General features: G+C 45.8%; 1 protein-coding gene across 1 annotated transcript; it reads right to left on the reverse strand.

Moving 5' to 3' along the window:
- Nucleotides 1-12,024: 12,024 nt before the first annotated feature.
- Nucleotides 12,025-20,975, reverse strand: LOC144097915 (uncharacterized). The gene is made up of 5 exons (XM_077630517.1): nt 20,957-20,975; nt 18,392-18,495; nt 17,752-17,937; nt 14,470-14,556; nt 12,025-12,605 (listed from the first exon to the last, which is right to left on the reverse strand). Exons 1-5 carry the CDS (start codon nt 20,973-20,975, stop codon nt 12,519-12,521), a joined length of 483 nt encoding a protein of 160 aa, XP_077486643.1. The 3' UTR covers nt 12,025-12,518.
- Between the last annotated feature and the right edge of the window lie 488 nt (nt 20,976-21,463).

Consider the following 21,463-nt stretch of genomic DNA (forward strand, 5'->3'; position numbering starts at 1 on the left):
AATATGGTGACACCGCAAGCATGCACTGTTCACGGCATAGGAGCTGATTTTCCAAGGGTGCGCTGAGGACGGAGGACCCTTGATATATTTTGCCACGTTCAGCCTCCGATTAAATACACTGATACTTGCGCTTGTGCTTGTATGTCTTTCCAGCGTATGTTGACAAACTATCATGGCGCCATGTGTAAGTGATGGCTACCAAACCATCCAAAATGAAAAACTTACTGCAAGGATCGTGCCCTCTATGCCTGTCGTGAGGACAGGGCTTGGCCTCACTACAAAGGACCCAATAAAGAAGGCATATATTGACATGCGGAAACACCATCTGATCACAATTACCGGGAATGCTGCATTACCATATGCACCAATTTACTGGCCAGAGTACGTGCAAGAAAACTGCTTACCGGTCAGCCGTGACGCATTGCAAACACTCGCACACGTTCGTTAACCGGTTACGACTATAAAAATGAAACAATGCTGGCTTGCTTAAAAAACGCACACACCAGTTAACGGCGAGTCTCACCGAACTTGGAAGAGTTTAAGGAGTACTTACGCAAACACTTTCTTTGGAAGCTTGTGAGGGCGTACTGAAAATCAAAGAACTTTTTCGTGTCTCCGTATGCCGACGATAGACTAAAGCGTCTGCGGTCAAGCCATTGTACACCGCAGAGGCAGCCCAGCGGTCTAAGCAAATTTCTCGTAGTGGAGTGCGCGGGATTTAGCTCCTGGTATGCCTGTGTGCCCACCGATTTTTTTAGACGTACGCAAGCTTTACACTACCATTGTACAGTGCCCTTGCATCACGGCCTGATGAACTTCTTAGAAATACGGGTCCCTTACCCAACCTCACGTAGACTAAACTCACACCTAACATGACGCCCTTTAACCAAGTTGCCCATTTTTTGAATGGAATCATGATCATCATTAAGCGCTCGACGGCGGGACAGAGAAATGAGCGAACAGCTCTGATAGAGGTTGTCTTGTGAAGGTTGTTTTCTCGGCGCAATAGTCCATCGTAGTTTATTGCTGCTCTATGATCGGTACCATGAGGAAGATTAGTGGACACTGCTGCGGTAAGCATGCGAGCGCGATTTTTTTTTTGCACAACCGCGATACTGTATCGAGAAACTTTCCTTGGACTCAAGAAACCGCGCGCAGCCGAGGACGTTGCACAGCAACAGACGAAGTGGGAGCGTCTTGATGACGTGGCGGACGCGAAAGAAACGTGCAGTCGTGCCCCAATGATCACTACTGTACAGCCATTAGCACCCATATAAATATGATATACAGGACTGCAGTAGTTAGCTGGAACCGAAATCTGGACGTCTAGCTGATATGTGTTTGCTTATAACTGGGTGCCTTAATTCTTTCATGTTTAGGGCCTTCAAAAAAGGGAAGTAATTTTCCGCCGATGAATTCCACACAAGCATCAAGTAACAGCCAAGTCATCAAATCAACGCACGACGTGGTACATATTTTATCCCTGTACGAAATTGCGTACAAAATTCCCCAATGGCTGGAAATCGCAACATCGAAACACCATAGCCGGACCAGTACGCGAGAGATAAGGGGTTCATATATATTTCGAAGATCATCATAATGCTAGGAATTCCAGAAAAAAGTGATAATAACTACTTCAGGTGACAATTTTCCCGGAGTCCAAGGGCGTGTTGCCCAGCTTACTGTCCTCAGAAATATTCACTACTGTCAGTATTCAACTCAAAAAGGCACTCCAGTTGCAATACCATGATTGCGGAATTCTTTTTGAACAAAGGAATTGGTGCAAGCCAGAGCACACACCAAGAAGAAGCTGCGAATTTGCTGCGGATTAGTGCGCATAACGATTTTAAAGGATAATCTATAACCTATTGAAGCGTAGTAAAACAATTCGGCGGAAAAAAATTCACATACGCATAAGAGACAAGACGACGGACAGGCGCCTGTCCGTAGTCTCCTCGTCTCTGTTATGTATGCGAATTTTTTTTACGCCAAGATGTTTGTTCAAGTTAAAAGATGCTTAACCAACTGGCCCGTCAACGTGCTTAACTAATCTATAGCTTAGGGCAGCGAATCTTGGGACTGAGGGCGGCGATATTCGCCGCCATCGCGGGCAATTTAGGCGATTTGAATTAATTTTGGTCAACACTCCTGTTATTTTGCTTACTCACTCTATTATTTCACAGCCTGGTGTGATTCACGGAACACTCCCTCTGCGCTTGAGTGACGAGGTGTTTTGCTGCAACCTTCAGGGACGCAAGGGATGGCGCTGCAAAGAAAAGCGATGACCATTAATAGTGATGCACTGCTTTTGCGCGATCGCGAGGAATGTGCTAATGCTTTAGTGACTGATCAGTGTCACCTTTTTTTTATTTCGTTTCTTCTGAGAAAAACCAAAAGCTATTGAAAGATAATAGCGCTGTCTTCCAAAAAATGTAGGGCGCTCACACACCCAAAGTCTTTATAACGAGCCAGCGACTGCTATAAACCAAACATGCCAAAGAAACGTACAAATTTTAATCTCAAACCAAAACATCGTCTGTCTTCGTTTCCGCGAACCAAACCCACAAGTAAAGCTCTTGCTATTTAAATTTGATATGTATTATAGTATCTGGTTTCATTTGTGGGGGTTTAACGTCCCAAAGCGACTCAGGCTATGAGAGACGCCGTAGTGAAGGGCTCCGGAATTTTCGAACACCTGGGGTTCTTTAACGTGCACTGACATCGCACAGTACACGGGCCTCTAGAATTTCGCCTCAATCGAAATTTGACCGGCGCGGCCGAGATCGAACCCGCGACTTTCGGGCCAGCAGCCGATCGCCAGAACCACTCAGCTACCGCAGCGACTATACTCTAGTATCTGTTGCTCTATCAACCTTAATATAGATTCACATGGTTTCATATTAAATGGTAGTAGCTTAATTCCTTTATAGTGTCCAGAAATTAACATGAAATTCTTCATACAGTGAGGAATAAGACATGCTGAACTGAGTTCCATTTTGTCCTAGGCGGTTGTATGCGCAGCAGCACCACAGAGTGCCAATTAAAGCATGTATCGAACATAAATCCTCACGTCTGCAATTTGGGCCTCCGCGTCTGTTATCGCGAAATGAACTCGAGCCTATTGAACGGCCTCTAAGAAACGGACTCTACTATTTCTTTTGCACCAATCGGTTGCGCACTGTGCCCCTTTTTTCTTTCAATCATTCTGCAAAAGCCTTTGTGAATAATAATCTTGGGTGTTTACATATTAAACATTTTGGAAAATTTGCGCTGCATTATTACAACCTGCTTCTCGCCGTAGCTGATTGCAATGCTTCTTAAAGCCCAGCTCAGTTTTGCCGCTGTAAAAAGAATAATTGTCGCGCTTAAGCCGACGTGAAAGAAATACGAAAAGGCTCCTGCTACAGCTGCTCCATCTGTGTTCTAACCACATGGCCACCGCAGCAGTGGTCAAGTTGTTGAGCTCCCGCCTCGCATGCGGGAGGTGCGAGGTTCGATCCCCAGTGCCATCGGTTACCCACCGCTGGCACAGTGGGTACGAACATTCCCCTGTCCTGGCGCTCGGCTTATCTGGGGTGAAATGCTTGGAGAATTGGTCTTTGAACCCGCCTTGAGAAGACGAAAACACCTTGTGCCATAGTGCTCTTCGGCCACAGATACCATTGCGCCATAAAAATTCATAAACATAATCATCATGTATTCTAAGTACGACCTCTCGCCATAAAGACGAAGGACAAGTCCAGCAACACTGACCGCTATGAATGTTCCAGGGTCCTTGAAACAACCTTGTGTGGATGGATAATCAGACGTGCCCAGGAGACGTGCCCCCAATGGGCCACAGAGCATAAAGGTCGGATAAGACAAAGACAGGTCGCAGCTCCGAGAATCCCGCGAAGAACGGTTTTCTTGGTCGCTTGACGAAACCGAGAGTTACTCGTTACAATATCCTTATTGGCACACAGGCAACTCGTCTCAGATAAACTACCTTGATGATAAACTACTTTGGTAAGACTTTCCCAGCTGAACATGACCGAACAGTAACGGTAGGTTTAAGCAATCTATAGACTGCCCCACCGATGAAACGAATGGGTTGGCTGGGCATTGCTCGCGATATAAGCGCTTCGCTCACAGTTCTGACCGCGAAGGCTTACCTTTAACGATTATGAATCCGATGCCTGTGGGCAACTCAGCAGGGCAGGGCGGTGCGAAGATCCGGAAGTTTGAACACCGAGCTTATCCAATATGTCGCCCGGAAGCAGGAGTGGTGTCATGCACTGATGATGATTTCTACGAGGAACACTGCGCGCATGTACGATGCGGAACGCATAGCGTCAAATTGAGATCGATTCCTGAAATATAAAGTGCGTGATAACTAACGCAAATTGAGAGCTGATTGTTGTCTAAGAAAGCGGAATGGTGTAAATATTTTCGAGATCCGCTCGTTTACGGTTCCAATGAGACAATCAGGGTGTAGCTAGACAAGTTAATACATGCGATCCACGCTGCATGTGTAGACGAAGATGAAGAGAAAGAGGACTGGATTTTCAGCACGCGTGAATATAGACGACGAAAAGCAGCTTGGAAGAAACTTCTCATCAATCAATGCCCAAAAAATTGGCTGGATTATAAGTATGTTGCAGCAACATTTAAGCGCACTGTCGCCCGTGCAAAGGAGGAGTATAATACAAATCATTATGATTTCCTTTCCCAATCAGGAAATAAACGAGCTTTATTTAATTTCCTGAGGCGCAACAAGGTGATTCCTCCGGCTGCCAACATCGAATCCTTTGTTCAGTCCCCTGCTGACATCGCAAAGGCCTTAGAGGATATTGCGTGTGGCCTAGAGCTTCGCTTTACATCTGCTTTACCTTCTCCTACTATATTCACATGCACCTCAAGTGATTTCACTGAGGTCTCTATGCCTGAGCTGTCGCAAATTGTTTTGCGCTTATCCCCAGCGGCTCCTGGCCCCGATAGGGTCACTTCATCTATGATCAAAATATTGTTCAATGAATCTCCTTGAGACCTGTTGGCTCTAATTAACCATTCTATTAAAGGTCCTTGGATACCGCATGAGTGGCGTCTTGCTGAAATAGTTCCATTGCTTAAAAAGCAAGGGGAGGGCTTAACTTTAGACAATATACGCCATATTTCGTTAACATCAAACCTTCTGAAATTGGTGGAAAGGGTCCTTCCCAGCCGTGTCATGTCATTCATTTCAGAAAATGCTGTATTGAATCCATGCCAAATTGGTTTCAGGCCGGGTTGTTCCATTTGGTGTGCTCATACTGACCTTGAGAGTCGTATTTAATTAGCTCGCAATAGAAAAAAGTTTGCTGCGCTTGTCACCTTGGATGTCAGTAAAGCATACGACAGCGTGGAGCACTCGACTCTATTACTAAGATTACAGGAACTCAACTTCCCAAGCTATTTTGTAGCCGGGATATCTGTTTTTTTGGAAAATAGAGAATTTTACTGCTCCCAAAATGGTGTTTCCTCAAGAAGATTTCCACAGACAAGAGGTGTTCCGCAGGGATCAGTTCTCTCACCTGTTCTTTTTAAAATTTTTCTAAGCTCAATTCCATGCATTCAAAATGTGAAAACTTATGTGTACGCCGACGATATTGCATTTTTTGCATCAGCAAGTGACATTCACACTCTTTATCAAACCCTACAAAATTACCTCAATGTTCTTGACAACTGGCTAGGAAGAATTCATCTGTCCCTTAATGTGAAGAAATGCGCATTGTTAGTATTTCCAGTTTCTGTTCCAGTAAATATCTGCCTGGTCTATAGAAATAACATAATACCTCAAGTTCAGACGGTGAAGTATCTCGGTGTAATGTACGACCCTACTCTCTCCTGGCGGCCCCACATTGAGCAACTTTCTGCAAAAGGAGTTCGGGCCATTGGCATCCTGCGCAGGCTTTGTAGTGCTAGGTCAGGCATGAGAAGGCATACGCTTCTGATGATTTATAAAATGTACGTCCGCCCAATTTTGGAGTTCGGGTGTGTTTTATTCTCAGGAGCTCCTGCCTATAAACTTCGCCCTCTTGTGCTTTTGGAGCGTGAGGCGTTGCGCCTTTGTCTGGGGCTTCCAAAATATGTCGCCAATGCTGTTCTGCACCTTGAGGCGCGAATGCCTTCGTTATCAGCTAGGTTTCGCCTTTTAACAGTTAAAACATTTTTAAAATTGTGCGACTCACCTCTTCACGCTTCCAGTATAATATTTCTTAGTCAACCTTCCGCCTTTTTTAGTGCTGCCTGGTCTCGATTTCATACCCCGCAGATATGTTACGTGCAGTCCCTCCTTGATCGCATAAATATTCATTTCACAGATGTCCGCCAAATATTTAACAACTCCTTATCTGTCCAGATTGAATTCGATGATATTTTCCCATCGAGTGCAAAGCTGCAGCCCTTCCCACTTCTTCAGGGTCTATTGCAGGACCACCTAAGGTCCTTTCCCTCTCATGTTCTTATTGCTACTGATGCCTCGCAGGATCGCGAAAAGGCAGGTGTGGGAATTTTTTCGCCTTCACTGGATTGGTCTTTTCCTCTCCATCTTCCTGACTTTACTCCAATTTTTCTGGCTGAATTATTAGCAGTAATCTTAGCCTTACGAAAATTAGAATCTACAGTTTCCCAGGTCGTGGTTATGAGAGACTCTCTGTCCATTTGCTCTTCCTTATCCTCACCCACTGACTCTCGGCCGTTACGCCTCTTTAAGTTCCTGATTCCGCTCCATCTAAATTCGGTAAGGTTACTTTGGGTACCCGGTCACATGGGCTTTCACTTAAATGAGGTTGCAGATTCCTTAGCAAGAGCCTCTCTCAGCGGCCCAATTGTTGCTGTCCTGCCATCATGTGCATATACAGCTGCGGTGAGGTTTCGCAGCTACACAATATTTCAGGAATTTGCTGCCTCGGCTCTTACATCATCTCCCGAATATCAGCATCTTCTGCATCCTTGGAGTAGCAAAGACTGGCGCTCACGCAGACTAGAGGTCTCTTTCACGCGCTTGCGTTGCCGGATTCCCCTTCTAAATTTCTACCTTCACAGATCTGGCCTGGCAGCTTCCCCACTGTGCCCTTTTTGTGCCGAACCTGAGACAATAGATCACTTCCTGCTGTTCTGCCGCCGCTTTTCTCATTTGAGGAAGAGTATTTTGCAGATTCCATTTCATCAACTGGGCTTGCCTGTGTCTTCCGCGGTTGTTCTTTCCATTGGCGCTTCTTTGCTTGCACGAAGCGACAGGAGTGTGCGCTCTGCTGTGCAAAATTTTCTTCAAGAAACGCAGCGACTCCCATTCTAATTTCTTTTTCCCGCCCTCAATCAGTACGACATTGCAACATTACAGGCATTGTGTACTATTATGCACATTAAGCAATTGTCCCGTCTTTGATCTCCAAGTTACCTGGACCCCTTTCTTTCCCTTTTCCAATCTCTTAGACTACATACTATTACCACTCCTTTTCCCGTCAAAACTTTCCTGTATCCAGTAAGTAACCGCCTGTGTCTTGGCCACTCCCCCGTAGTGGGTATGTGCCAGCAACGTCTGGGGCCTTCCTTCCTTCCTTCCTTCCTTGTCATTCCCTTACTATAGCCCGCCTTCAAAGATCCCAGCGTCTCCACTACTTGAGCCATGAGCCTCTCCTTGCTGCAGCAGATTGTCATCACCTGGCATTTCACTGAAGTGTGGGGTTGTGCAGTTCAAAGCAATGTGAGGTGCCCATGACCGTCTTGCGGTGGAGAGTGCCCCGACTAAATCTTTATTTACGTCAATCGGAGTTATCTAACACCAACCTTTCTGAGTCTTGTAGCGAAATTGAGTTCATAGATCAATTTTTTCCCTTGTTCCGGCGGTACTCTTAGCAGCGTGGAATTTTCTTGGAGATAGCCCTCGCTCGACTAGGGCTTCCTCAATCGATTCCGATTCTCCTCTCCTTCGGAGCAAGCGCCAAAAAATATGGCCTTAAACTAGTGTGCGATTATAATCACGACTATATAATTACATCACGTAGATTCCTCGGCTAGAATGACAATTCGCTGCTTTTTCTTTTTCTTGTTTTAATCTGCTTTTTCTTCGTACCAATTCTAGTCTAAGACACAAAATTATCGAAATAATCCACTCCTTGTCCATGAGTGCGTTTGTATCCGCAATGCACCCTGGCCAATCCCCCGCCCTTTTATTCAGCCTGAGGACATTATGATCATCATCCTTTCCTAGGAATGTCCGCTTATGCATTTCACAACGGGAGGTGTCCATGACCTTTTTGCGCTGCGGAATACCATGTTTAAACCTTGACGATCGTTGGTCGCAATTCTCTCTGTGGAATCTTAGTGGGTCCTGCGGTGAAACTGAATCACTTGATCACTTTCTTCTCTCCCTTCTCACTCGCTTAAGGCTTCCTCTTGCTATTCCAGTTCTCCACTCGCTTGGGGTAAGCGCCAAGGGATATGTCCCAAAACCAGTGTGCCGTTCTCTTCATGATTACGTGACAGCGTCAGGAAGGGTCCTTCGTTACCTACAATTTTCTTAATTACCAACTTTTAACAAAAATTTACGATTAACTTTCTAACATAACTGCTTTAATGTGTTTCTGCTGTTTCACATTTCCGCGCATATTTTCAAATCCCTCACTGTTGGTATCTGCCACTACCAGAGGACAAGAACAACCGTTGGACAAGTAGATGAGAGGGGCGTTTCTTTGTGCCCTAGCTGTGGTTGTTGCTGACGTCACCGGGACATATCCTCACTGAAACTCCGCGTTGCTAGCGGCGAACCGGAGTGGAAGCACACGTCGGAACAGTGGAACAAAAATTAAACATAATATCAGCAGGGAGGAATTGAAAATATCAGTGTGGTTCGATCACGATGAAATCGGTAAATGAAAAAATATTAGACACCATTCTCGCAATTCGCAGGAAATAATAACAGACCGCGGTGGCAGGTACGTAACCTGATGGTACCTAGGAGAAGCTACTGCCACGTGGGAGGATGGCTTTTGTCTGGATTTCAGTGAAATGTTCACAAATCACATCGGTGTTGTGGTCGAGCGATATTCTATAGTGCCCACAGAAGCGTTGTCAGGTATTTCGGGCAGCTGCTAGGGAGCATTGCTAAGCTTTACACCCTACGCCACTTTAAGCTTGTGAGAAGTCGTCCGTTTCGTGTATCTATCCTACTGATAAAGAACTGATTTTTATGCGGCATTTAGGCTCTAGGTAATCTGCGGCACACTTGAAAGGCAGAGGCGTCACCATACTTCGACTAACGCTTGTTTTCATTCCGCTAATATTTTAAACAGTGGGCGTCTATAGAAGCGGACATAATTAGAGCCAATTAGAATGTCCGAAAGCACAAATTTTGAAGAATGTGATGGAAGTAACATATTTCTAGCGGCATCAAATTGAGCAGGGACCTGACTTTACATTTAGTTTCGCCTTCCTCAAAATACCGCGAAAAAGTCTCCAAACTGACATTTTTATCGTACGGTTGCCCTGCCTGACGATGTGGAGCTACAGGCCGAAGCACCCATACTCACAAATACGTCAGGCTCTAGAGTAAATTAGGGGGTTTTATTGAAGGACAGATAGTTTAGCAGGCGTTTGAAATAGGCTTATATCCTACCATGTTTTTTTGGGGGAAAAGCACGAATTGAAGGGGTAAGGAAAATATTGAATTAACAGAGCGAAGAATGAACAAAGGTAGGCGGTCATTTATTCAGAATGGATACGCATAGAAGGTAAAAGCAAGAAAGTTTTCAAGTTACTGTAGAATTATAATGAACTGTAGGTAGCAGATAAAGATCCCTGCATGCAAATAAATCGCTTGCTCGGCCAACGACTTGAAAGTTGGCCAGCTAGTTTTATGTCCTCTAGGTATGTGATTAAACAGTTCGGTGCACGGTGCTGCTATGAAGGGCCCTCTGAGGGGCCTAAAACATAGCTAATCGATAATTTTGTGCTCATGGTACAATGCGGGCACGTAATCATAAGCTGAGCTTTCTAACTGAATATGCTCCACTGTCCCAAATGAGCTACTGTTACCACAATGGAAGCTGCCCGATTGGCCTACGTGGTATTGGAAGCTGTTTGAGAAGCAGCGTTCAGTCGCAGATGGTGGTACACAGATTTTTGATGGCGAGCACGGAACCCAAGAATGCACATAACAAAATTCGACGCACATTCCAGATACAGGCGCAACGCGGAGACAATCTCGCCAGGGCGCGCCGTACACAATACTAGAACAGTGGGAGAAAAAAAAAACCGGAGGTCGGCTAAACTTGCGTGTGTGGCTGCCATCTCCACTTCGCTCGACGCCAGAGTGGGGCCAAAAGAAACATGTCCAAGTGCGCCGTCGAACCTTTCAGAAGTTTTGAGTAAATGCTACTCATTGCCGGCGGAGAGGGCGTAGTCTTCAGCATGCTGAGTGATGCCTCCTCCCCTTTTCTCTCGCCTCGATCACGACGCATCGCGAGAAGGACGTGGAAACTTCTCGAATTCGCTTTCCGCACTTGAGCACTGGGGTCGCGCACCCGGCGCTATAATTAGAAGGAAATTTTACGGTTATTACTGTGTGCATGTGCGCGCCTGTCCTGGCGCGAAAAACGAAGAGACGCTGCGCGCTCTTATATAAGAAAGACGTTGCTCGCTGTCTGTCAGCCTGTCCCACCGTTTCAGCTCTGGAGAAGCGCGCTCGCACGACTCCCGGGTCGACACCGCTCGCCCAGTCACTGACCAGCGAAGCAGTACGCGCCTGTCTTCGGGACGGCCCCGTCGTATCCTCCGGGCGTTGGTCTGTTGCAGTGCCCGGTGAACAAATTTTGTTCGTTTACCTCTCTCGTGTTAGTGCCCTTTAGGTGCAATATCTCTGTTGTATCGTAGTCTCACGCGAGTGTTACTTAGCAAAAGTTGCGTACGAGTGATTAGGACATCCTCTGTATCGTCTGCTGTATAAAGTTTGTCTTCGGCTTCGGCTTTGCTCCGACCCATTCTCTGGCTTGCGACCGGCGAAAGCTGGGCATCAAACGACCACCCCCCTGTCACTTGGTAGCTGGTTTCTAGCTCCGCTTGCCAAGCTGAGTAGAGGGCATCTCCTTTGAGACCGAGGCCGCTAGCCACCGCACTCTGTAAGGGTGTCTGGGAGTTCACGCCATAAGGGCGCGTAGGTGACAGATTAGCGACATTGTGGCTTATGATGAGTTGAACCGAAATTCCTTCGCGTTAATGAGATACGGTTACATACGGCCTAAATAGCCATTGCATTTTCTTTTTTCAGAAGAGAAAGGGCGTACCTGCGATATATCACGGAGCCTTTTTTATACAGATTTTCGCTCTATCGCTTGGCAGACATACCTATAAAAATGTATTGTTTGAGCCACGACGTTAACTCATGCTTTATGTGGCCATATAACAAGACGAGAATGCGTATATGCCGAAAAGGAGGTGGAAGGCGACTCTGCAACTTCAAGCATTTGGACGCCTTCAATGATTTGCAGTGGTCATCTAGTTAGCATGCCCTTCAGTAATTTTGAAGCCAGTGCGTCGCTTCTTTCGTCCAGCATCGAAAAGGGCATTCCAATTCAAACCTTTATGACCAGGCGCCCAAATGAAGGAATGAAGCAAAGAGCGCATGTGCGAGAATAAAGTAGACGGTGTATCGTCCCTTACCGCTCGTTATTCAAAATAATATCGGCTACGGAGCACACCGCCAAGTAACACACGACGCATGGCAGCAAAAGTTAAAACGTGATATATTTGGACTCTACTTGAACGTTAAGCTCACCGGGTTTCGATTTGCCTTACAACATTATTCTCATGTTTTCACGTCGTTAAAAGGTTGTCTGAAGTAATCCTTTTGCTTATGTTCCTAGCGCTTTTTCACTGCAGCCTTGTCGATCGATCGTGTTTCGGAAGTTCTCACTTGAGTTTATTCGGAGTATACGTGCATTACTCCTTTACCCAGTTGTTGCGTTTCACGGATCACTTTTATAAACGTTTTGTAAAGCAGCTGTCGACACAGCCTTTGAACAAGGCTCCTACTTCGGCGTAATGCATTTCGGGGTTATATTGGTACAGTCCACAGTCGTGAGGCGAAAAGGACGTTGTTCTGTCGCTGCGCAGCTGACGCTTCGAGGACACTGCAGCTAGAGCTTGGGTGACATGGTTCTTGCGCACCCTCTGATTGCGGCCTGTCCATCCAGCTGCTGAGCTAACCCCGTAATAATGTGATGGTGACTGAAATCATACCTTGACTGTTTAAATGCACGAATGTAAAATACAGATGTTAGTCATTACTACACAGTTTAAAGCGGTACACATGTTGCAATGCTTTAAGTTCATGCAATACTGGATTGCACAAACAACATCGGTCTTACTCTATTGTCCAAACAGCATCAAATGTGGAAAATATCAAGAAAAGACAAACTACGCAATGTATGAGCGTCCGTTAACAGACGACACTGCTGTGTGGTGATCGTGTTAGGACACCGGATATCCCCTTGGCCAGCCCGTCAGTATCCCCTGGACTTGAAGTAGTGGTCGTTTACGGTGAAGCACAGGTGGGCTGCGTGTATGGCGCCGGTAACTGAAGCCACAATCTGCGGAGAAAAAAGTGGGCAACGGTAGACAGGGCTCGTGCGCTCACAAAACTTTGCAGTGGATTTTCTCCTTTTGCTTTGTAAAACATAAATAGTTTTGGCAACAACAGCAAACCTCTTCCTTCTCTGGAAGAGATATTGTGAAGTCCCACATTGGGTGACAGTCTCTTCTTACTAGAGACACCAACGAACCCCAAGCACTCATGAGGAGGATATGTATTGAGCACGACAATTCAGGGAAGTCCTTTCTCTTGCTTATTCTAAGGAGTCACTAACGGCAGTTGCAACATATTTTGTTCCTAATTAATACAATAGATGGAATTTCACAGCCTTGTTGACGCTTCGTCTGCTGAACAGATGCTTTGACTGATGTGAAATATCTTGAAAGCTGGGAGAATAATTTTCCCAACTATGCTTTTTTAAGGCGCACCAAGGACGTTTTTTCTTGATAAAGGTCGATTTTATGAATCTTTGTGCCTATGTTGATGTTTGCTCGCCAGCAAAAGACCCATTTCGTGAATCGAAAATTCGATTTGAAAATGAAACATTTATTTACGGCTATTGCATTTAAACACGTGATGTCAATAACGAAAAGGACTCCATGATCACTTGCTAGAAGTGAAGGAGCAGACGGAGAGTTCTTTAAAAAAGGTGATTGTCGTCAGCGCAGGCACAGAAGCCGCGCGTAGCTGAGATGTCTGTCTTTCATTTTTGCCTTTTTTCGCTTATAAATGTTTCATTTTCAGTGAACGTATCCTTCTTATTGGGACAAAATGTCCAATCGGTACAGCCGAATTTCAGTTTGTCCTCAATTTGTCCTTAAATGAAAAAGGTAGATGTAATATTATTAAGAGAAGAGCGGACATAACACTCACAATATTTAGTAAAATCCACGCAAAAATCTCGAAAGTAAGTTGCCCCTTGCGATTGTACAGAATATTTAACTTCGACTTTCAACTTATCCAGCACAGATAACACGCACATTGCAGTGTATTACCAATGTTGTGGAATTGTGCAGAGATAATAGTGCACGGGGTTATCTCTCTACAGTCGAATGTGACTAAACAGTACTCTAGCTGCTCCACATGGTAGAAAATTTGTAGAGAAAGATATAGGGACTTAGTACAAGAATCAGCGAACGCTGAAATATGTCATATATTTGGTTTAGCTATATATTGTTGCATTCTACCGTAGAACTAGCCTTAGGTTGCACATTCATGTGCCCTCGTCATAGCCTCCGAAGGCATTGGGCCAGCCGTCGCCTGCCACCTTCCCTCTCTCTCTCCTCGCCCCTTAACGCTGTGAATGGGATTTACCTCTCTCCACTTCGTCACCTTCAACAGGTTCCAAGGTTCAGATAGATAGCACCTTTATTCACGTCAACTGACATACAGAAAGAATCACGCTTGCCAAAGCCTCAGAGGGCTTCAGTGACAGCGCGCGGCAGAAAGTGAACTATTTCATGACAAAATACATTAAAAGGAACAAGGTGCAGACTGTGTAACAAACCTCTAAGAATTACGTGCACGGATGGAAGATCACAAAGTAAAATATGTAGAAAGATTAAGCATTGCACACTCGAAGTAAATGACAGCGTGAAGTTTATACAATAAAGAAAAGATGTCACCTAATATATTTCATTATAGTAATTTAATTTGGTCCAATTGAAATAATTAACTTCTCGCCTGCCCATAGTAAAAGAGAACAATTAAAATAGGTAACTTAGTAATTAAGGTCTTACGCATGGCGCCGTATAAGTTCCGCGGTAGAATGCAGTGCTATATGAGTAACCAATTCTACAATAGTTTACTCTATAAAATGTATTCAGCAAAGGTCAAGGGGGGGCACTATTTGCAATACTCACGCCCGCGAACTTATTCGCGTGGTTGCCAAGCATGTAGATGCCACTGCCCAGTACGAGTAGCGTGGCTGTGGCTTCAAAAAGCAGGAACTGCAAGTGCGTGAGAAAAGCATTTTAAATCAGTCGCTTTACGAGGATCAGAAAGTACGACTGTCAGGTTCTCGCACCAATGAGTTATCATGCTTCTCCTGCTGAACGAAATTTTATACACTGCACGAACACAGTTGAGCAGCGAAATAATGGAAGTCCAGCTGCCGCTATTTTACTTGTCATAGCGCGCTTTGAGGCCGCACGTTAAGGGTACTAAATCATACCTGTTTCAAACAGCCGATTAGTAATGTTTATGCAGATGGCGTGATAGCGTCTAAAACCTCCAACCGAAATATAATCTTTTTAGTAAGTTATTTCTGAAATTTGTGTAGAGAGCCAATTTAATTGATTGAATGAAGTTTTGATCACATCATGCAAGACAACCACGATGGCCTTTTCACTAGTGAACCCTAAAAAAAACTATTTACTTTGAGTGTGGGTACGTCAGTCAAACGTGCGATAAAGGGACATCTAAAAGAATACAGCTACAAATGTTCCTCCTTTAAGCGCAGGTGCAGAATAAGAACCAGGAAGTGAAGCCTAAACCAACTGCTGAGGTAGACTTGAAGACGTGGAAATAATACAATAGTACAGGAATTTTCCTCTCGACGACCGAAAGATGTGTGAACAATTGTTACGTACCCCTGTTAATGCCGCGCAGCTAAGCAGCTCTCGATACACGGGCGCTATAGTCAGCGGATACTACTGTGAGTATAGCTGTATGTAAAATAGACATATTTTGTAACACGCGTCATAATATGCCTGTCACAACTCTGTCACGGCCGCCGTTGAGTTAGGGGCTCCGAGGTCGAAAAGTTGCACCTACCCGAGGCAGAGCGCGATCTGATCGTTATTCTTCTCACTCGAGAGCACTCGCTGCTAACATGTTTTCTTGAGGGTGACTTGCCCCGCTTCCAAAGGCATTCGTCTCGACTGTTCCAGAAACAAATGTGAACATAGCAATAGTACTTTCAACTATGTATAAAGATATCTACCACCTGTACAGAGTGCACGGGTAAATGATTCGTACAAAATATAACGCACACAATATGTAGACAATGTATCAAAACCGCTTAACCAGAAACTAACGCTGTCATCTGCCGGCCAATAAGCTTGGTAATCTCGCTGACATAGGATAAGAATGTGATATGGTATCGTTGGGTATGTGGGGTTTAGCGTCCCGAAGGTGCCAGCGGACTATGAGAGGTGCCGAAGTGTATGGCCCCGAATTATTTGCGATCGTGTAAGGTTCTTCAACGTGAACCGGCATCGGACTGCACTACGGCGTTTTCGTATTGGGCCTGCTAGTCGAGATGTGAACCTGCTAGTTTTTGCTCAGCTGCCGAAGCCATAGCCACTGAACCATCGCGGCGGGTACATGCGAGAAGTAGTAGGGCCTCCTGTGGGCGTACTTCTGGACAGCTACCGTGGCATTATTGAAAAAGGGCAAGGAAAAGGGAGCAATAGGCATTCCTTTTCTATGCAAAAATCACATCGTTTGAATGTCAATATTCGCTTGAAATCACCACGTTTGGATCTCAATATTTGCTCGACCGTGGCAATTAGGTGGTCAAGTTTGCATGGAGTGAGGTCTGTGTGATCAGTTTTATGAGCGTGAGGCCCATGTGTGGCGTAAATTGGTGGTCAAGATCGCATTCAAGTTGGTATGACTGTGCACTATGCACCCTAAACATTCGGTAAGCAGCTGCGGCCCCAAAATCGCAATAAGTGTGATTTATATCGGAATATGGGTGGGTCTCATAACATTTTATGAGGAGGAGGAGGAGGAGGAGGAGGAGGAGGAGGAGGAGGAGGAGGAGGAGGAGGAGAGATTTTAATGAAACAGGAGAGCTCTGCCAGGTTCTCGGCCTGGCATGCTACTCCAGGTTAGGGTGAAAGAAGAGAAGATTAGGGAAGAGGATGGTGAAAGAGAGCGGAAAAGAGAAAAAGGAACGGTGAATGGTGAAATCAAGCACACTCACGCACTCACAAACACACACACAAACATGATTATCAATGAATGTCCGCCAAACACGTGCCTCTTAGAAACACTAAAAATGCTTCTTTCCCGCGCACACCCGAAGCAGCGTCCTTCCAGGGTCCAAGAACATGCTCAAGGTTCGCGGGGCCGTCCTGTCGGAGTCCTAAAGCACTTAAGAGTGTCTTGCGAGCATTGTTGAAGAGTTGGCACCGGCAATTAAAATGTGGAATATCCTCGGGCACACCACATGTGAGGCACAGAGGGCTGCATGATGCACCAATATAATGTAAACAGGATTTAGTAAAAACAACTTCCAGGCGCATTCGATGGAGGCAATTTCGATCACGTCTATCTATACTGCGTGGCAAGCGGAAGTCACAAGTCAATTATATGGTTATTTAGCTACAGCCTTTGTCAAAACTAACCAGACTGCATGGTTTTCTTCTCATTCGAATAGTAGAGCCCTTACGGGTTCCCTACAGATCAAAAAGTTAGTTGTCGTAAGGTGAGGACAAGGGTTCGCCTTACCATAGAGAGATTTAGAGCTTGAGGGCTTGCATAATAGCTTTAGTATACGACTGAGAAGCAAACCGTCCAGCTTGGTTACTTCTGGCAAAGACTGTACATTCAAGTTTGCAGTGAGGAAAGCTGAGTGTGCCGACCATATTTGAAAACTGAGTCAGGGGACTGGAGTTAAAAATCCTTGAAGAAAGTGGTTTCTTGTGTTAGCTTGTAATCTTATGTTCCAGTCTGTTTTTGCATACTAAAGAACCCCCAAAAGAGCATCGGTCGAGGTCCTGTTCTGAAAAAAATTTTTACTATAATCATTAGTTCAACGCGTTCATGCTAGCTTCTTCCTCTATAGATTTATTTCCAGTATGGTCTTTCAGGCGCGAAAATTATTTTTGTTGGTAACTGAAAATTAAACCATCATTGGCCTATATTTATGCGTGAAACAAAACCTGGATCCTTGCCTTGAAGTAATTAATTTCTGCTTATTTTTCCGAGCCCAACCACCCCAGGTAGCTCCCGCATGTGACGTCCACGTTGAAAGCTATGAAACATGCGAGTGAAGAGAATTTTTCTGACCGGTTTGTCGCCTTTTTTCCGGAAAAAAGAGACATGGGTTTCGGCATCAATGTTGACGCGCCGCCTAAACGCATGTTCGTGTAGCACGCAACTATAGCTTTCGAGTGGACCGAGTTCCTACTCACATAGAAAGTGGCGTGCAGCAGGAAGTAGGTGCTGTCGGAAAGCGCGGCCGAGAGCAGCATCTCGGCGCAGTGCAGGCTGCTCTGTAGCGAGGCGCACTGGGCCAGCCACAGTGGCCAAGGCTCCGGTGACGGCACCCGCAGCGACCATGCGCTGTACAGCAGTGAGAGCAGGGCCATGTTTCCTGCCTGGGATAACGACCGTGCACAAAGGTTCCTTCATGAGGCAAACGGGAATGTCGGAAGCCTGAAGAAAGGAAACACTGCAAAGACGGCTCAAAACATAGGTGGCCCAAATACGGCGCTCAAGTTTCTCTATAAGTTGTTAAGCTGCCCGAAATGTGCAATCCTACTGAAGCAAACGTCAGAAGGCGCTGTTCCTTTCTCAAGATATTAGATGGCTTATGAATTTCTCAAGACATCAGGCCTATTAGCAACATTAACATGTTGCACCAGTTTCAACTTTTAGATAGTAGCGTTCCGCCAATATTACTGTCTCTTTGTACTCGAAACAAAGTAACATATCTTCTTTGCGGAGATTGAACCAAATGGGCGAACTTTGGGCTAAGCGTCAATAAAGGATCTCTAGCGATAGCGGCCCCAGAGTATATATATAGCACGGAAAAACGCTCTGTACCCGTACCATTTCAAAGCAGAGGAACCAGTTGTGCATTTTAGGCGCGCTGTTCCCGAGGAGAGAGCGCTCCACTTCGGTTACAAAAGCCGACGCATTCTTCACAGCCAGAACTGGGAGCAAAAAGTCAAAAACAAAAAATGTAACTCGGCCTGATCTCAGTTTAAACGCGCAAAGCAAGCCGGCGCCGATCATGGCCTACTCCACTCTGCATTTTCAACGGTTACTGGCAAATCAGCCGTATTAGGCCTCTAAGAACCGAGCCGATGACCACAACCTAAGTCAATGCGGTGACAGGCGAGGATTTGTAACACATTTGTACTCGGCAGTATGCCACAAGGTGTAGCATCACGTAGACTGCACCTCCAATGAGCAGAGTTGGATCATGCCACTACCAAGCTCGGACAAACTCTGCATAAGTCCGCCAGTAATGCGCTATACTTAGCCATTTCAGCTGCCTTTGAACTACGCTGTGAAAGATAACACATACATACCGGCTTCCAGTACGTGTCGATGCTACATTACTAATAAAGAACTCATGCCATGTTATAATCTTGGATCAGTCAACTACACTTCACTCTCACATACAAACCTCTCTAGCTACGTGGCCATAGGGGGTTCACTGACATTTAGCACGTGTAAGCGTTGGCCAAGAACCTTTTTCAGCGGGTCCTTGGAGACACTGCGCCCCGACATTTGGGAGATCCCGAATGTCTTGGCACTGTGTCCCCAAGGACCTCCTGAGATAGGTATCGGGCCAACACATGCTGAATCTCGTTGGATCCAGCATGACCTGATAACCAAAGAGGTTTTTATGCGAGAGTGAAGTGTAGATGGCAGCCAATCTTCCCACCAAGTTGTTGACAGCCTGTCACCATGCTTTATTGGCAACTATGCACAACACTTTACGGCAAAAGACTGTAAGGCCGCGAGTGCGTTTCTAACCCGCGACGGCGCGATCAGATCATTTTCGCCGGCCACTGCGTTAGACGTCTGCTTCATCGCCACAGCCGAATATCTCGTGTGTTCAACTGAGAAATTCGGCATTTCTCCTTACCACGATAAATCACCGTTCATAGCATAGCGCTTACGACTAAATATTTTAACAGATTTGGCTGACTGGTTGCGTTTGAAGACTTATAATTAACTCTAACACATCTCCAACCAAAACCATTAGTTTGAAACCGAACGTTACGGAGCCGGCTCGGCTCTTTCTTCAGCGGTGACTGGTGGCAGTAGCTAGTGCGTTTAAGTATGCATAGAGGGGAGCATGAGGAGAAAAAGAGGAAAGCTGTCATGCGAAAGGTGCGGGGGAAGGCGTTGACAGGAGGAGGGGTTAGGGCTGTGAGTCACGTTGTCGGACTGTCGAGAGGCGGCCATTTCGCTTCAAGAGCATGGAATGCCCTTGAAGCAAAATCTTCAGCTGGCAAAAGGGAATCACGGTCTGAATCGTGAAAGCAGTTCACGCATTAAGACAGATTCGTGACCCGCTCGCGTTCGTTCTGTCGGCAGTCGTGATGGCCGGGCATACAGGCAACAGGGCCCCGAACTTGCCGGTGTCACGAGAAGCTTTTGCTGCAGTCCCAACAAATCGTGACAGAGGATATAAATTTCCCGCCCATTCATCTTGTGGCTATACATTTGGGGACCTGCGTGCTATGGTGCATCACCTGGAAATCCACATAAAGTCGTACAGTCACAGCTGGTAGCTGCTTGTCGGCTTAGTGAAACTAAAAATCGTTTTCTGACCCCGCGTACTGCACCGGATTGGATCTGTTCGGGTTTTGTGTTCTTGCTACCTGCAAGCCCCGAAGCAGAAGCTGCATGTTCCACTGCAAGCGGCGCGGAATTAACTGCGCAAGGTGATCTCAGCGGTGTGTCAACATACTTATCCTTGTCATAACTATTTGCCCTTCCGTGTCCGGAATAGGAGCAGATAATATCAAGACCTGTGTGACTCGTGCAAGTTCATTTAGATGTCAGGACAGGCCTAAACACCGCAAGAATGGCTAGCTCCTCCAGAAGTATGAAAATAGTGCCAGCCCACAATGGCGAGCCCATTGGAAGCTACACCGGCAACTGTGCCATTGCGATAAAGTAACTCATTGCAGATTAAACAAGTTTAGTTTATTGGAGTAGACTTTAGGGCTTTATTGGCCTAGTGTAATGCCTACCCTGCCTACGAGAAAATTTGAAAAAACCCGTGGCAGCCGTACCAGTTAACCACCTTTACCGTAAACAAAAAATGTGATTTACATAAATAAGATCACTGAGTGCAAACTGCAAGCCATCAAGGTAATTTCAGCCAGCTCTTCACTACGTCAAGAATACCGCAATACGTTAGTGGCGCCAAGATCTTCCCAAAGCGGTTTGTCCTTGCTTAGGGAAATAGAGCGCATATACAATGCAATGATAGAAGTGCAGTCTCGGCACTGTTCATTGTACTCTAACCTGCCACCAACTAGCCTGATTTCTGGTCCCGTATAAAAGGATATTTTCTAGAAATTAACGCATCACGTGACATCGGACGTGCTGAAGCCTGGCAGCCTGTCTAAATCTATAGCGGTGTCTTACCTGGAAACGCAGAGTCCATGGTGCAGTTCACCCTAGTCTGTCTTCTTTGTCGTCAGCACCGTCACGTGCGTGCATGGCCGGCTGTGATAGATCGGGTCTTACGGCGTTAGATTGGGCACAAATAATGCTTTTATTACAATATATCCTCTCCGTCATTACGTTTTGCTTCGGCCCATGGTTTGCCGGCACCAGCTTGGCATTGTTTTCACTGCAGGTCAGGCTCTGCACGGCAGCCCTGAAGTCTACAATTGCACAAAACCGTTCGAGGGCTTACTGGCTAGATTTTATCTGCGGCACGTTTCCTTTGGCACCGCAGATCTCACGGTCGTCAGGGTAACCATAAATGTCACCTATGTATCAAACAGGCCCAAGGTCTCCTGCATAACTGAAAACACTACCCACGTCTTTTAAGGCGCACTCTGCATGTATACGTGACCACGTAACTTTTCTTCATTATGCAGGTGTGACCTTGGAATAAGAGGAAGCTGAAGAAGCGGAAGGGGATGT

Source organism: Amblyomma americanum, chromosome 7, assembly GCF_052857255.1.
Source record: "Amblyomma americanum isolate KBUSLIRL-KWMA chromosome 7, ASM5285725v1, whole genome shotgun sequence".
Classification (NCBI taxonomy): domain Eukaryota; kingdom Metazoa; phylum Arthropoda; class Arachnida; order Ixodida; family Ixodidae; genus Amblyomma; species Amblyomma americanum.

Coding starts and splice junctions, on each gene's coding strand:
- LOC144097915 (XM_077630517.1), bottom strand. Junction 14,557..17,751: donor TGCTGCACGCCACTTTCTAT/GTGAGTAGGAAC, acceptor ACGCACTTGCAG/TTCCTGCTTTTTGAAGCCAC. Junction 12,606..14,469: donor ACGCGAATAAGTTCGCGGGC/GTGAGTATTGCA, acceptor TTTTCTCCGCAG/ATTGTGGCTTCAGTTACCGG.